Source organism: Oncorhynchus mykiss, chromosome 25 (assembly GCF_013265735.2).
Source record: "Oncorhynchus mykiss isolate Arlee chromosome 25, USDA_OmykA_1.1, whole genome shotgun sequence".
In the NCBI taxonomy this organism is placed as follows: Eukaryota; Metazoa; Chordata; class Actinopteri; order Salmoniformes; family Salmonidae; genus Oncorhynchus; species Oncorhynchus mykiss.
This window is the reverse complement of record NC_048589.1, coordinates 22,795,057-22,810,888: the sequence shown is the minus strand read 5'-3', so window position 1 is coordinate 22,810,888 and position 15,832 is coordinate 22,795,057. Positions and strand designations below refer to the sequence as shown.

The 15,832-nt window shown below is 56.8% G+C and overlaps 2 protein-coding genes across 6 annotated transcripts in view; both read right to left on the bottom strand.

Annotated features, from left to right (window-relative positions):
* LOC110505634 (serine/threonine-protein phosphatase 2A 56 kDa regulatory subunit epsilon isoform) overlaps positions 1–15,832 on the bottom strand; it is a 72,720-nt gene that overhangs the window by 54,915 nt on the left and 1,973 nt on the right. The window contains exon 2 of one of the 5 annotated variants that reach the window (XM_036962238.1): positions 15,311–15,413. In XM_036962238.1, the coding sequence (XP_036818133.1) occupies positions 15,311–15,340 (30 nt within the window). In that variant the 5' untranslated portion in view covers positions 15,341–15,413. Of the gene's footprint in view, positions 1–8,592; positions 9,030–15,310; positions 15,428–15,832 lie in introns of those variants that run through there. The other 4 variants (XM_021584980.2, XM_021584979.2, XM_021584978.2 and 1 more) reach the window with 4 other exon arrangements.
* wdr89 (WD repeat domain 89) lies at positions 12,834–15,413 on the bottom strand. The gene is made up of 2 exons (XM_021584983.2): positions 15,311–15,413; positions 12,834–14,662 (listed from the first exon to the last, which is right to left on the bottom strand). The coding sequence occupies exon 2, from the start codon at positions 14,635–14,637 to the stop codon at positions 13,483–13,485; it is 1,155 nt and encodes a 384-aa protein (XP_021440658.2). The 5' UTR covers positions 14,638–14,662; positions 15,311–15,413; the 3' UTR covers positions 12,834–13,482.

The window sequence follows — 15,832 nt, the reverse complement described above, 5'->3', positions numbered from 1 at the left end:
GGGGAGGGCGTGCGAGCGACAGAGGGGGAGGGCGTGCGAGCGACAGAGGGGGAGGGCGTGCGAGCGACAGAGGGGGAGGGCGTGCGAGCGACAGAGGGGGAGGGCGTGCGAGCGACAGAGGGGGAGGGCGTGCGAGCGACAGAGGGGGAGGGCGTGCGAGCGACAGAGGGGGAGGGCGTGCGAGCGACAGAGGGGGAGGGCGTGCGAGCGACAGAGGGGGAGGGCGTGCGAGCGACAGAGGGGGAGGGCGTGCGAGCGACAGAGGGGGAGGGCGTGCGAGCGACAGAGGGGGAGGGCGTGCGAGCGACAGAGGGGGAGGGCGTGCGAGCGACAGAGGGGGAGGGCGTGCGAGCGACAGAGGGGGAGGGCGTGCGAGCGACAGAGGGGGAGGGCGTGCGAGCGACAGAGGGGGAGGGCGTGCGAGCGACAGAGGGGGAGGGCGTGCGAGCGACAGAGGGGGAGGGCGTGCGAGCGACAGAGGGGGAGGGCGTGCGAGCGACAGAGGGGGAGGGCGTGCGAGCGACAGAGGGGGAGGGCGTGCGAGCGACAGAGGGGGAGGGCGTGCGAGCGACAGAGGGGGAGGGCGTGCGAGCGACAGAGGGGGAGGGCGTGCGAGCGACAGAGGGGGAGGGCGTGCGAGCGACAGAGGGGGAGGGCGAGCGAGCGACAGAGGGGGAGGGCGTGCGAGCGACAGAGGGGGAGGGCGTGCGAGCGACAGAGGGGGAGGGCGTGCGAGCGACAGAGGGGGAGGGCGTGCGAGCGACAGAGGGGGAGGGCGTGCGAGCGACAGAGGGGGAGGGCGTGCGAGCGACAGAGGGGGAGGGCGTGCGAGCGACAGAGGGGGAGGGCGTGCGAGCGACAGAGGGGGAGGGCGAGCGAGCGACAGAGGGGGAGGGCGAGCGAGCGACAGAGGGGGAGGGCGAGCGAGCGACAGAGGGGAGGGCGAGCGAGCGACAGAGGGGAGGGCGAGCGAGCGACAGAGGGAGAGGGCGAGCGAACGGGGGGAGGGTGAGCGAGCCAGCGACAGAGGGGGAGGGCGTGCGAGCGAGCGACAGAGGGGGAGGGCGAGCGAGCGAGCGACAGAGGGGGAGGGCGAGCGAGCGACAGAGGGGGAGGGCGAGCGAGCGACAGAGGGGGAGCGCGAGCGAGCGACAGAGGGGGAGCGCGAGCGAGCGACAGAGGGGGAGCGCGAGCGAGCGACAGAGGGGGAGCGCGAGCGAGCGACAGAGGGGGAGCGCGAGCGAGCGACAGAGGGGGAGCGCGAGCGAGCGACAGAGGGGGAGCGCGAGCGACAGAGGGGGAGCGCGAGCGAGCGACAGAGGGGGAGCGCGAGCGAGCGACAGAGGGGGAGGGCGTGCGAGCGACAGAGGGGGAGGGCGTGCGAGCGACAGAGGGGGAGGGCGGGCGAGCGACAGAGGGGGAGGGCGTGCGAGCGACAGAGGGGGAGGGCGTGCGAGCGACAGAGGGGGAGGGCGTGCGAGCGACAGAGGGGGAGGGCGTGCGAGCGACAGAGGGGGAGGGCGTGCGAGCGACAGAGGGGGAGGGCGTGCGAGCGACAGAGGGGGAGGGAGGGCGAGCGAGCGACAGAGGGGGAGGGCGGGCGTGCGAGCGACAGAGGGGGAGGGCGGGCGTGCGACAGAGGGGGAGCGCGAGCGAGCGACAGAGGGGGAGCGCGGGCGTGCGAGCGACAGAGGGGGAGGGCGGGCGTGCGACAGAGGGGGAGGGCGGGCGTGCGACAGAGGGGGAGGGCTGGCGTGCGACAGAGGGGGAGGGCGGGCGAGCGACAGAGGGGAGGGCGAGCGAGCGACAGAGGGGAGGGCGAGCGAGCGACAGAGGGGAGGGCGAGCGAGCGACAGAGGGAGAGGGCGAGCGAGCCAGCGACAGAGGGGGAGGGCGTGCGAGCGAGCGACAGAGGGGGAGGGCGAGCGAGCGAGCGACAGAAGGGGGCGAGCGAGCGAGCGACAGAGGGGGAGCGCGAGCGAGCGACAGAGGGGGAGCGCGAGCGAGCGACAGAGGGGGAGCGCGAGCGAGCGACAGAGGGGGAGCGCGAGCGAGCGACAGAGGGGGAGCGCGAGCGAGCGACAGAGGGGTAGCGCGAGCGAGCGACAGAGGGGGAGCGCGAGCGAGCGACAGAGGGGGAGCGCGAGCGAGCGACAGAGGGGGAGCGCGAGAGAGCGACAGAGGGGGAGGGCGAGCGAGTGAGCGACAGAGGGGGAGGGCGAGCGAGCGAGCGACAGAGGGGGAGGGCGAGCGAGCGACAGAGGGGGAGGGCGAGCGAGCGACAGAGGGGGAGGGCGAGCGAGCGACAGAGGGGGAGGGCGAGCGAGCGACAGAGGGGGAGGGCGAGCGAGCGACAGAGGGGGAGGGCGAGCGAGCGACAGAGGGGTAGCGCGAGCGAGCGACAGAGGGGGAGCGCGAGCGAGCGACAGAGGGGGAGCGCGAGCGAGCGACAGAGGGGGAGCGCGAGCGAGCGACAGAGGGGGAGGGCGAGCGAGCGAGCGACAGAGGGGGAGGGCGAGCGAGCGAGCGACAGAGGGGGAGGGCGAGCGAGCGAGCGACAGAGGGGGAGGGCGAGCGAGCGACAGAGGGGGAGGGCGAGCGAGCGACAGAGGGGGAGGGCGAGCGAGCGACAGAGGGAGAGGGCGAGCGACAGAGGGCGAGCGCGAGCGAGCGACAGAGGGGGAGGGCGAGCGACAGAGGGGGAGGGCGAGCGACAGAGGGGGAGGGCGAACGACAGAGGGGTAGCGCGAGCGAGCGACAGAGGGGGAGCGCGAGCGAGCGACAGAGGGGGAGCGCGAGCGAGCGACAGAGGGGGAGCGCGAGAGAGCGACAGAGGGGGAGGGCGAGCGAGCGAGCGACAGAGGGGGAGGGCGAGCGAGCGAGCGACAGAGGGGGAGGGCGAGCGAGCGACAGAGGGGGAGGGCGAGCGAGCGACAGAGGGGGAGGGCGAGCGAGCGACAGAGGGGGAGCGCGAGCGAGCGACAGAGGGGTAGCGCGAGCGAGCGACAGAGGGGGAGCGCGAGCGAGCGACAGAGGGGGAGCGCGAGCGAGCGACAGAGGGGGAGCGCGAGAGAGCGACAGAGGGGGAGGGCGAGCGAGCGAGCGACAGAGGGGGAGGGCGAGCGAGCGAGCGACAGAGGGGGAGGGCGAGCGAGCGACAGAGGGGGAGGGCGAGCGAGCGACAGAGGGGGAGGGCGAGCGAGCGACAGAGGGGGAGGGCGAGCGAGCGACAGAGGGAGAGGGCGAGCGAGCGAGCGACAGAGGGCGAGCGCGAGCGAGCGACAGAGGGGGAGGGCGAGCGACAGAGGGGGAGGGCGAGCGACAGAGGGGGAGGGCGAGCGACAGAGGGGGAGGGCGAGCGACAGAGGGGGAGGGCGAGCGACAGAGGGGGAGGGCGAGCGACAGAGGGGGAGGGCGAGCGACAGAGGGGGAGGGCGAGCGACAGAGGGGGAGGGCGAGCGACAGAGGGGGAGGGCGGGCGACAGAGGGGGAGGGCGGGCGACAGAGGGGGAGGGCGGGCGTGCGAGCGACAGAGGGGGAGGGCGGGCGTGCGAGCGACAGAGGGGGAGGGCGGGCGTGCGAGCGACAGAGGGGGAGGGCGGGCGTGCGAGCGACAGAGGGGGAGGGCGGGCGTGCGAGCGACAGAGGGGGAGGGCGGGCGGGCGAGCGACAGAGGGGGAGGGCGGGCGAGCGACAGAGGGGGAGGGCGGGCGAGCGACAGAGGGGGAGGGCGGGCGAGCGACAGAGGGGGAGGGCGGGCGAGCGACAGAGGGGGAGGGCGGGCGAGCGACAGAGGGGGAGGGCGGGCGAGCGGGGGGAGGGCGGGCGAGCGGGGGGAGGGCGAGCGAACCAGCGACAGAGGGGGAGGGCGTGCGAGCGAGCGACAGAGGGGGAGGACGAGCGAGCGACAGAGGGGGAGGGCGAGCGAGCGAGCGACAGAGGGGGAGGAAGAGCGAGCGACAGAGGGGGAGGAAGAGCGAGCGACAGAGGGGGAGGGCGAGCGAGCGAGCGACAGAGGGGGAGGGCGGGCGTGCGAGCGACAGAGGGGGAGGGCGGGCGTGCGAGCGACAGAGGGGGAGGGCGGGCGTGCGAGCGACAGAGGGGGAGGGCGGGCGTGCGAGCGACAGAGGGGGAGGGCGGGCGTGCGAGCGACAGAGGGGGAGGGCGGGCGTGCGAGCGACAGAGGGGGAGGGCGGGCGTGCGAGCGACAGAGGGGGAGGGCGGGCGTGCGAGCGACAGAGGGGGAGGGCGGGCGTGCGAGCGACAGAGGGGGAGGGCGGGCGTGCGAGCGACAGAGGGGGAGGGCGGGCGTGCGACAGAGGGGGAGGGCGGGCGAGCGACAGAGGGGGAGGGCGTGCGAGCGACAGAGGGGGAGGGCGTGCGAGCGACAGAGGGGGAGGGCGTGCGAGCGACAGAGGGGGAGGGCGTGCGAGCGACAGAGGGGGAGGGCGTGCGAGCGACAGAGGGGGAGGGCGTGCGAGCGACAGAGGGGGAGGGCGTGCGAGCGACAGAGGGGGAGGGCGTGCGAGCGACAGAGGGGGAGGGCGTGCGAGCGACAGAGGGGGAGGGCGTGCGAGCGACAGAGGGGGAGGGCGTGCGAGCGACAGAGGGGGAGGGCGTGCGAGCGACAGAGGGGGAGGGCGTGCGAGCGACAGAGGGGGAGGGCGAGCGAGCGACAGAGGGGGAGGGCGCGCGAGCGACAGAGGGGGAGGGCGCGCGAGCGACAGAGGGGGAGGGCGAGCGAGCGACAGAGGGGGAGGGCGAGCGAGCGAGCGACAGAGGGGGAGGGCGAGCGAGCGAGCGACAGAGGGGGAGGGCGAGCGAGCGAGCGACAGAGGGGGAGGGCGGGCGTGCGAGCGACAGAGGAGGGCGAGCGAGCGAGCGACAGAGGGGGAGGGCGAGCGAGCGACAGAGGGGGAGGGCGAGCGAGCGACAGAGGGGGAGGGCGAGCGAGCGACAGAGGGGGAGGGCGAGCGAGCGACAGAGGGGGAGGGCGAGCGAGCGACAGAGGGGGAGGGCGAGCGAGCGACAGAGGGGGAGGGCGAGCGAGCGACAGAGGGGGAGGGCGAGCGAGCGACAGAGGGGGAGGGCGAGCGAGCGACAGAGGGGGAGGGCGAGCGAGCGACAGAGGGGGAGGGCGAGCGAGCGACAGAGGGGGAGGGCGAGCGAGCGACAGAGGGGGAGGGCGAGCGAGCGACAGAGGGGGAGGACGAGCGAGGGACAGAGGGGGAGGACGAGCGAGGGACAGAGGGGGAGGACGAGCGAGGGACAGAGGGGGAGGGCGAGCGGGCGGGCGACAGAGGGGAGGGCGAGCGAGCGTCAGAGGGGAGGGCGAGCGAGCGAGCGTCAGAGGGGAGGGCGAGCGAGCGTCAGAGGGGAGGGCGAGCGAGCGAGCGTCAGAGGGGAGGGCGAGCGAGCGAGCGACAGAGGGGAGGGCGAGCGAGCGAGCGACAGAGGGGAGGGCGAGCGAGCGAGCGACAGAGGGGAGGGCGAGCGAGCGACAGAGGGGAGGGCGAGCGAGCGACAGAGGGGGAGGGCGAGCGAGCGACAGAGGGGAGGGCGAGCGAGCGACAGAGGGGAGGGCGAGCGAGCGACAGAGGGGAGGGCGAGCGAGCGACAGAGGGGAGGGCGAGCGAGCGACAGAGGGGAGGGCGAGCGAGCGACAGAGGGGGAGCGCGAGGGGAGCGCGAGCGAGCGACAGAGGGGGAGCGCGAGCGAGCGACAGAGGGGGAGCGCGAGCGAGCGACAGAGGGGGAGCGCGAGCGAGCGACAGAGGGGGAGGGCGAGCGAGCGACAGAGGGGGAGCGCGAGGGGAGCGCGAGGGGAGCGCGAGCGAGCGACAGAGGGGGAGCGCGAGCGAGCGACAGAGGGGGAGGGCGAGCGAGCGACAGAGGGGGAGGGCGAGCGAGCGACAGAGGGGGAGGGCGAGCGAACGACAGAGGGGGAGGGCGAGCGAACGGGGGGAGGGCGAGCGACAGAGGGGGAGGGCGAGCGAGCGAGCGACAGAGGGGGAGGGCGAGCGAGCGAGCGACAGAGGGGGAGGGCGGGCGAGCGAGCGACAGAGGGGGAGGGCGGGCGAGCGAGCGACAGAGAGGGAGGGCGGGCGTGCGAGCGACAGAGGGGGAGGGCGGGCGAGCGAGCGACAGAGGGGAGGGCGGGCGAGCGAGCGACAGAGGGGAGGGCGGGCGAGCGAGCGACAGAGGGGAGGGCGGGCGAGCGAGCGACAGAGGGGAGGGCGGGCGAGCGAGCGACAGAGGGGAGGGCGGGCGAGCGAGCGACAGAGGGGAGGGCGAGCGAGCGACAGAGGGGAGGGCGAGCGAGCGACAGAGGGGAGGGCGAGCGAGCGACAGAGGGGAGGGCGAGCGAGCGAGCGACAGAGGGGAGGGCGAGCGAGCGAGCGACAGAGGGGAGGGCGAGCGAGCGAGCGACAGAGGGGAGGGCGAGCGAGCGAGCGACAGAGGGGAGGGCGAGCGAGCGAGCGACAGAGGGGAGGGCGAGCGAGCGAGCGACAGAGGGGAGGGCGAGCGAGCGAGCGAGCGACAGAGGGGAGGGCGAGCGAGCGAGCGAGCGACAGAGGGGAGGGCGAGCGAGCGAGCGACAGAGGGGAGGGCGGGCGAGCGAGCGACAGAGGGGAGGGCGGGCGAGCGAGCGACAGAGGGGAGGGAGGGCGAGCGACAGAGGGGAGGGAGGGCGAGCGAGCGACAGAGGGGAGGGAGGGCGAGCGAGCGACAGAGGGGAGGGAGGGCGAGCGAGCGACAGAGGGGAGGGAGGGCGAGCGAGCGACAGAGGGGAGGGCGAGCGAGCGACAGAGGGGAGGGCGAGCGAGCGACAGAGGGGAGGGCGAGCGAGCGAGCGACAGAGGGGAGGGCGAGCGAGCGAGCGACAGAGGGGAGGGCGAGCGAGCGAGCGACAGAGGGGAGGGCGAGCGAGCGAGCGACAGAGGGGAGGGCGAGCGAGCGAGCGACAGAGGGGAGGGCGAGCGAGCGAGCGACAGAGGGGAGGGCGAGCGAGCGAGCGACAGAGGGGAGGGCGAGCGAGCGACAGAGGGGAGGGCGAGCGAGCGACAGAGGGGAGGGCGAGCGAGCGACAGAGGGGAGGGCGAGCGAGCGACAGAGGGGAGGCGAGCGAGCGACAGAGGGGAGGGCGAGCGAGCGGGGGGAGGGCGAGCGAGCGGGGGGAGGGCGAGCGAGCGGGGGGAGGGCGAGAGACAGAGGGGGAGGGCGAGAGACAGAGGGGGAGGGCGAGAGACAGAGGGGGAGGGCGAGAGACAGAGGGGGAGGGCGAGAGACAGAGGGGGAGGGCGAGAGAGCGAGCGACAGAGGGGGAGGGCGAGAGAGCGAGCGAGAGGGGGAGGGCGAGAGAGCGAGCGAGAGGGGGAGGGCGAGAGAGCGAGCGACAGAGGGGGAGGGAGAGTGATGATGAGTGACTCTGACCCTGACATTCTGGGCCAGCCTCCACAAGAACAAACTGATTAAACAAACTATGAAACCCTTGGTTAGCCCACAGACGTATATTAAAACCAGGTTAACCACGATTGTTGACAATTGGTAAACTCAAACTAGCTATACTTCAAACAAATACATGTACTTCACTAGATAACTATATCTATTGATGTCGTCTGTGGAACATTTAATACGGACCTGCCAATTGGCCCATGCTTTCTTTGGTGGAATATGGTTAATTAGCAAATTCGACTAAACACACCCTGGCCACTAACAAATTACTGCATTTGCAGGTTAACTCGAACAGCAGTGTAAATTTCATCTAGTCTGATCGTGAAAACATATGCTAGTCCATGAATTATACATCTCAAAGATAGCTACCTAACCTAGCTTCTACCTACCGACATTTGACTTTGTTGGGACATTCTGTCAACACCTATACAATGTCAATGCCAATGTTAACTAGCTAATATTGGTGTAGTGACTAGCATCTAGTTTGTGCTGAGCCTAGCAAATTAGTTCTCCATTTAGTTTGACATTATGATTAGCAAACACGTCAAGTAGCTAGTGAATGCACATCAGATACGACCACAGTAACTGGTGCACTAGCTGGCTAACGAGTTAGCTAGCTAGTACAGTAGCCATCCGATATTTCCACCAAAAACAAGTCCTCTTCAGTGTTTATCGTCATCTAGCTGTATTTGCAATATACTGTTTCTTTGAATAATATTATTTCATACTGGTAACGTAGGTCGTTATATTGCCAAAATATAAAATGGCAAGTAACGACAGAAAGTTAACTAACGGTTAGCTGTGATGCTGCCTGGGTCGTTCGCATGCTAATGTTATAGCTTCCTAGCTAGCTAGTCAGAGGCTAGCTAGGTAATGTTATCGAGTTACGGAAATGTTACAGGAATACTCAGTGTGTGTAAAATGGATTTATAACTAGCTAGTTCACGTTGCAACATATTTCACTTTGCAAAAATATATATTTATTCTGACGTCAAACTGTGTAAACGAGCTGAAAATTAATCCCACATCTCTTGATGTGGAAGCAAGCTAGCTACTATTGCTAACTGGCTAGAATCACACATAGGTACCCAGAAACAAGCTATCTGCAGATTAACGACAATGAGCCGTAACGTGTTACCTTGATCCTCTGTTGTCCGGAACGAATACGGTGGCAAGTTGTTATCCTCTATTATACAATATTAAACTAAAATGCTTCCAATCATGTAAGAGTAGCCTCTCCAAGTAGCGGCAAACCAGCAGGAAGGCTATTTTGGCTTTTTTTTTTTAGACAGACAAACCAACGAGTGCCTATTTACCTTCTAACGAAATAATCCTCCGAGTCCCATTATAACAAAATAGACGTATAAAAATATTAAGTGGAGTCAATCACATTCCCTATTTATGAGAAGAAAAAAAATTATAACTTGTTTACACCACACCTCTTTTTTTGTTATATTTCTGTAGACAGTGTTTAATTTGGGGACATCTCTATTCACTCTTTTGTCAATAGTACTGGGCAGAGTCCATGGCACACATAAGAGATACACCCAACCCTGATGCTCGGTTTGGCACTATAGACGATGGTGATTGGTTTGTTCGAAGAATGTAATGGATGGGGTTGGACATTTAGATAACGTCCATCATTCCGCTAACAGAGTCGCTCCTAGAGATTAATTTTTTTTAGAAGGTAGGTTGAGGTGTATGGGACTAGGAAGGATATTGGGTTAAAGACGAGGTGGAATTTTATACTTTAGTCGCTGCCTAACCCTCTTCCTGGAGATCTTCCGTCCTGTGGATTCAGTTCAACCCTAATTGAACACCTAATTATACTAATTAGCTGCTCAACAAGACCTTAACTAGCTGAATCAGATGTGCTAAATTAGATTTGGACTGAAAATTTACAGGACAGTAGATCTCCAGGAAGAGGGTTGGGCAGCCCTGGCAAGTGGGTGGGGAATCCTCTCCTTATGGCATGAAGCTAAACCTGTTAAGGCCCAACCCTGATTTACCGTTCATTCACACTGAAGGACGGTCTTGAACGGGCAAGGACCAACTACTTCTCTTGGTTTCCCATTAGTTATATTATTTAAAGAGCACATCAACATTACGGATAGGAAGAGAGGATTTACAACAGCTGTCTCAAATAGTCAGTTAAGAACAAATTCTTATTCACAATGACGGCCTAACCCGGACGACGCTGGGCCACCCTAACACCTCTTGCACTGAGATGTAGTGCCTTAGACCCCTGCGCCACTCAGGAGCCACTCAGGAGCCAGAGTGGCACTGATCTTTTCTCAGCAAGTACACCACATCAAATTTTACAATACACCAAAATTATGGATAAGAATAATATCCCAAAAAGGATGGATGGAAATAAAAAAAACAATTAAAAAATATACAAGCATTTGTTATTGAAGTTGAGTTTCAACAGTGACATACTGTAGCTATACTAACATAGTATTAAAATAGCTAAACGATATCAAAACAAGTCCATATTGTTTTACAATTCTTTCCCCTTCAGTTTTGGTAATATTGAAACTGTTCAGCCCCATGCTGCATTTTTTTGTTTAGTAATGAAAAATAAATTAAATGACAAGATTAAACATTATTAAATCATTGCATTAAGCATGTGAGTGGGGGGTGTCTGTCAAGTATACTTGACTGTTAATCTAATTGAAATGGGATACTTAAGATAAAACTGATAAGTATAACGCTAGCATATTACTTTACCTTGAATTTCTAACTCAGGGTGAAAGTAAGGAAAAATCAATGAAATAGAAACTTTAGCACACCACAGGAAGCAGCTGGCACAGTAAACCTACGGAATGGGTTGACAATTTCTCCCCTGAAGACTTTAAAACTGAACCCATATTAAAAAGGGACACTTCAGAATTTTGGCAATGAAGCCCTTTATCTATTTCCCCAGTCAGATGAACTCACGGACACGATGTTTAAATTGAGTGTTAAAGGAATTAACACTCAATTTGTCTCAGGTCCACATGTGAGGGGACATACGCAGCCTGGTCTCATAGACGAGACATAACATAGTAAATGTAAATCCGGGATCACAAATTGGTATGATATGTTACATTTGGTATGGTTATAAAAGCCTTAACGTAACCATCGGTCTTAAGGCAAAACCAAGAGTGGGGTGGTTGGTTGGGATGGGTGGGCGTATAACCTAAAGGTTGCGAGATCAAATTTCATCATGGACAACGTTAGCATTTTAGCAACTTTTCAACTAATTAGCATGTTAGCCAACTCTTCCCCAAACCTTTCAGCTCATCATTCCCCTAACCTTAACCCTTTAGCCCGTAAGAGTCTAAGCCCTGTCCAAACTGAGGGAGGGGGTTCTACTAAGATATATGGAATTGTTTTAAGGTCATACCAAGGATCATTTTACTATTTGTGTTTGAATTTTAAAAGAACCATCGAAGTATCAAAAAATATATTTGATGAACATGTTTTATTCAGCCTTACTGCTATTAGACCATACAAACAGATTCACTACATGGAAAAACAAAATTCTAAATTAAGCGTGTCTTTCCTATATATGAGATACAGTATAAGAAAGATGTTACTTTTTATGTACATGTATTTAACCCCTTATTTTTCACACTAAACAGTCTAAGCCAGGGAAAGGGGTTCTACTAAGCATTGTGGAATTGATTTACGAAGGTCATACCAGAGATCATTTTGCTATTTTAGAGTTAAGATCCCTTGAAGCATCAAGAAAATATTTGTAAAACAAATATACACTACCATTCAAAAGTTTGGGGTCACTTAGTAAGCCATTTTTGAAAGATTAGCACATTTAGTAGTCCATTAAAATATCATCAAATTGATCAGAAATACAGTGTAGACATTGTTAATGTTGTAAATGACTATTGTAGGTAGAAATGGCTGATTGTTTTATGGAATATCTACATAGGCAAACAGAGGCCCATTATCAGAAACCCTCACTCCTGTGTTCCAATGGCACGTTGTGTTAGCAAATCCAAGTTTATAATTTTAAAGGCTAATTGATCATTAGAAAGCCCTTTTGCAATTATGTTAGCACAGCTGAAAACTGTTGTACTGATTATAGAACCAATACAACTGGCCTTTAGACTGGAGCATCAGCATTTATGGGTTCGATTACAGGCTCAAAATGGCCAGAAACAAAGAACTTTCTTCTGAAACTTGTCAGTTTATTCTTGATCTGAGAAATGAAGGCTATTCCATGCAAGAAATGCCAAGAAACTGAAGATCTCCTACAACGCTGTGTACTACTCCCTTCACAGAACAGCACAAATTGGCTCTAACCAGAATAGAAAGAGGAGTGGGAGGCACTGGTGCACAACTGAGCAAGAGGTCAAGTACATTAGACTGTCTAGTGTGAGAAACAGATGTCTAACAAGTCCTCGACTGGCAACTTCATTAAATAGTACTTGCAAAACTCCAGTATCAATGTCAACAGTGAAGAGATGACTCCGGGATGCTGGCCTTCTAGTCAGAGTTGCAAAGAAAAATCCATATCTCAGACTGGCAAAAAAAAAAAGAAAGATTAAGATGGGAAAAAGAACACAGACACTGGACAGAGGAACTCTACCTAGAAGGCCAGCATCCCGGAGTCACCTCTTCACTGTTGACTTTGAGACTGGTGTTTTAAATCAGAACCGTTTTCAGCTGTGCTAACATAATTGCAAAAGGGCTTTCTAATGATCAATTAGCCTTTTAAAATTATAAACTTGGATTAGCGAACACAACGTGCCACTGGAACATGAGGGATGGTTGCTGATAAATGGGCCTCTGTACGCCTACGTAGATATTCCATTTTTTTCTTTATCTGCCGTTTCCAGCTACAATAGTCATTTACAACATTATCGCTCCCTCTTATAATTTGGGATCAAATATGCTCTGAAAGCAAACATGTTGACATGAGTACCCTGATATCGTGGAATTTGTGCCATTCTGAAAAAAATGTTAGTTTTCTGTATTTCTGTAAATTATCATTGGGTTTACTTGATAGCTACCTACACAAATAGCTAGCTAGAACAAAGTGTTAATAAGATATTAATTTAAAAAGATTAAAAGCAATACTGTATTTCTGATCAATTTGATGTTTTAAATTGTAAAAAGTGTTTCTTTCAAAAACAAATACATTTAAGTGACCTCAAACTTTTGAACGGTATTGTATATAAAATGGTTTATTTGCCCATACTGCTATTTGCCCATACAAAACGCATAGAATAACAGATTCACTACATGGAACAACAGATAGCCCCCCCCCCCCCCCCCCCCCCCCCCCCAAAAAAAAAAAATCTAAAGGAATTTTGTTCTGAAGTTTCTGTCCTATATTTAAGAGGTACAGTATAAAAAATAAAAATAAATCTGGAATTTTTTCTTTTAACATGTATTGAACGCCATATTCGTAACATATCATACAAAATGGGTGATGCACATACACAAATGAATACATATCATACGAAACTTAGCATATTGTAGTAAATGGTGTCTTAGATTTACATACAGAATTATGTGAAATGCTCTTAGACCAGGTTGACATATGCAGCAGAGTCCCTGCATAGCAACTGTCATGTTATTCCACTCTGTGCCATTTGAGTGGAAATAAAGCTGCTCCTCTGAATAAGTATGATGAAGTACTGCATGCTCTGGTTCTGAACCCTGGCCTTTGTGACCCACTGAGTATGTTAGTTAAATTACAGGAGAGCATGCATTAGATCAACTAGAATTATATTTCTAAAGAAATACCAGTTGGCTTTAGCTAAACAAAATACCAAACAAGTTGGGAGAAACATTTGAATAACAAATACTGCGATTCAATCTCATTTTAAGCCCTAGCGGTTAAAAGAGATTATTAATCCGTTTCTGGGATAAGTATAATACTACTTTCAAGAAAGAAAAAATATAATTGTGTTGATTTCATGAATCCAAATGAGTACTCTGTGAGTGCAAGAGGAATATTGATTGATTAAATAGGGACTGCAGTCTTGCCCTTCTTTGAGAGCCCTCTATTGCATCCGACTCACACTTCTAGCTTCTTATCCCTCTTGGAGCCATGCTTCTTGTGTGATCTAGATTTTAGTTTTAATGCAGAGGCACTCTTCAGGGTGTCCCTCTTCCCTGAGGTGAATTCCTCCGCCCCTGGCTTCCACAAGAGCAGCTGTGCATCCTCCCCTCCTGTGAGCAGGGCCTCCCCTGCGGGATCCCAGAGGAAGCAGCGCACTGTGGAAGAGTGGCCCCCTTGGAGGGACCTCAGCAGACACAGGCCTTCCTCACTGCACTCCAGAAGGTGGATGTCTCCATTGTTTGTCCCACCTAGCACTAGTAAGCGCCCTGCCTCCTCCAGCCAAGTCCCGCCAACAAAGTAATCCAGGGCCACTTCATTAGAGAGAGGGGTCAGGCTGCGGGCATCAGCAGCACTGAAGAGTGTGAGAGGCTTGTCTGTGTCCAACTGACCCAGGTCCCACAGATGGAGGCCCTCGTCGTGGCTGAGGCACAGCAGCTGGTTGAAGTCCTTCCCTGCCCAGCACACTGAGCTAGCAGAGGAGCCACAGTTACAGGTGGCCAGCAGGGCCTCCTCCTCTGCACCAAGGCTCAGGTCAAACACATTCACCAGGCCATCAGTGGAGCCAGACGCCAAGTGGTCGGCATTCCGGGGGTGGAAACGCACCTGCGTGATGTCATCACTGTGGGACTCAGAGTACACACCCAGAACCCCTCCCTTCTCCTTTGCCATGCGGGCATCCCAGAAAACCAAGAAGCTATCATCTTCATCGACCTGCTCAGTGCCTGCACATAGGACCACATCGCTGCAGCTCACATCAAAGCTGCAGAAGTGGTGGGAGGAGTCACTCCTGAACACCTGTGCTGCCTCTGAACCAGGGCAGCGGACATCCCACGTCCTCACTGTCCCATCAGCAGAGCCTGAGAAGAGCAGGTCAGGGGAGGTGTGGGCAAAGCACACCCCACAGATTGCACCACTATGTCCCTGGTACTCCCTGAGCAGGCTGAGGCTGTCCTCACTATGCAAACGGATGGAGAGGTTGGAGCAGCATACGGCCACCAACCCTGGGCCCGAGACAGTCTGATGGGACAGGTCCAGCAGGTAGGTGGGCTCATCTGGCTGGACACGCCGAGTGATTGACAGAGCTTTGAACTTCTCCCCCAGACTCTCCATGGCAACTTCCTGCAACTACACCCAGCTGGATAGAGAGGATGTGCAGAATATAGATGTGTAATATGGAAGAAACTCCATCTAATCACAAGACATACACCTACTTACTCACTTAACTCAAAATGTGGGTCTGGTAATGGTTAAATTAACACAAGAAAGAACCAAGGGACTTTGTTCCCATAGAGTCCACTGTGATTTGTGAGGCTTGTTGCACTCACTCGGCCTGTCATTACTGTTGGTGTAAGTTATCTCTAAAGTTAGTAGCTCACTGTGTGTGATAGAAACACTAGTCAACTAACAGTGAATACTATCCTCTATGTTAGTATTATGTTACTGCCAAACAGATTTAATTAACTTATAGCTGTTGTCTGGATTGATAACTAAAAAGCTGATACCTACCTAGCCAATATTAGTCACCAATGAAGGTGGCGAGTATGAAGTCACTATAGTAGTAGCAAATAAAGTGACTAATTTAGCTAGCTAAAAACACTCGCTAAATTAGCTAGCTAAACGTTTGCTAGCTTGCAAGTGGAAAGTTCTTGAAGGGTTCACTTATTGAAGGACCAAAGAAAGTACGTTAACATTCCAGTAACATTTGTATTCAATGCCCAGTATGAACCACAAATACAAAAAAAAACATATGTTATATATGTAACCTTGTAAACGACTCACTTACCTGGCAAAATAGACGGTGTCTGATTTTCATGAGCACGTTGTGACACGGTGTCACTGTATTTACTGCCCGTTGATGGACCAATTTCCTCAATGCATGAGTTCCGCTGTTGAATTTCAGAGCAAAATTACAGTCATAGACAGTACAGTATGAAGATAGGCAGAAACTGCCTCTCCAATAGAAATCACCGACCACACTTGTAAGGGATGTCATGGCGACGTTAGCCAAGTAAACACATATGCAGAAACACGTCCGCGTGAGACGACGGGTCTCACGGTTCTCTCGCGCCAAACTGCTCAGGTCGTCAAAGGCACTCCGATATAAATGATTTCTTTTCGGAAATGGAAACGTGTTAGTTTGTTACTTTCACAAGGTTGGAGTAATAACATGTTCAACTGCTTAAAACACTGTCTCGAATCAAGGTTGTGCCTTTAGATTTCGAGAAAATTAACAACTAAGTAATAATATTTCACGGCCTGGTCGGTTTCACAAGCGTTCGCGGAAGTCTCACGATGTTGCGCGTCT

Bases quoted from the DNA above. Each gene is read 5' to 3' on its own strand.
- wdr89 (XM_021584983.2), bottom strand. From the start codon at position 14,637: ATGGAGAGTCTGGGGGAGAAGTTCAAAGCTCTGTCAATCACTCGGCGT.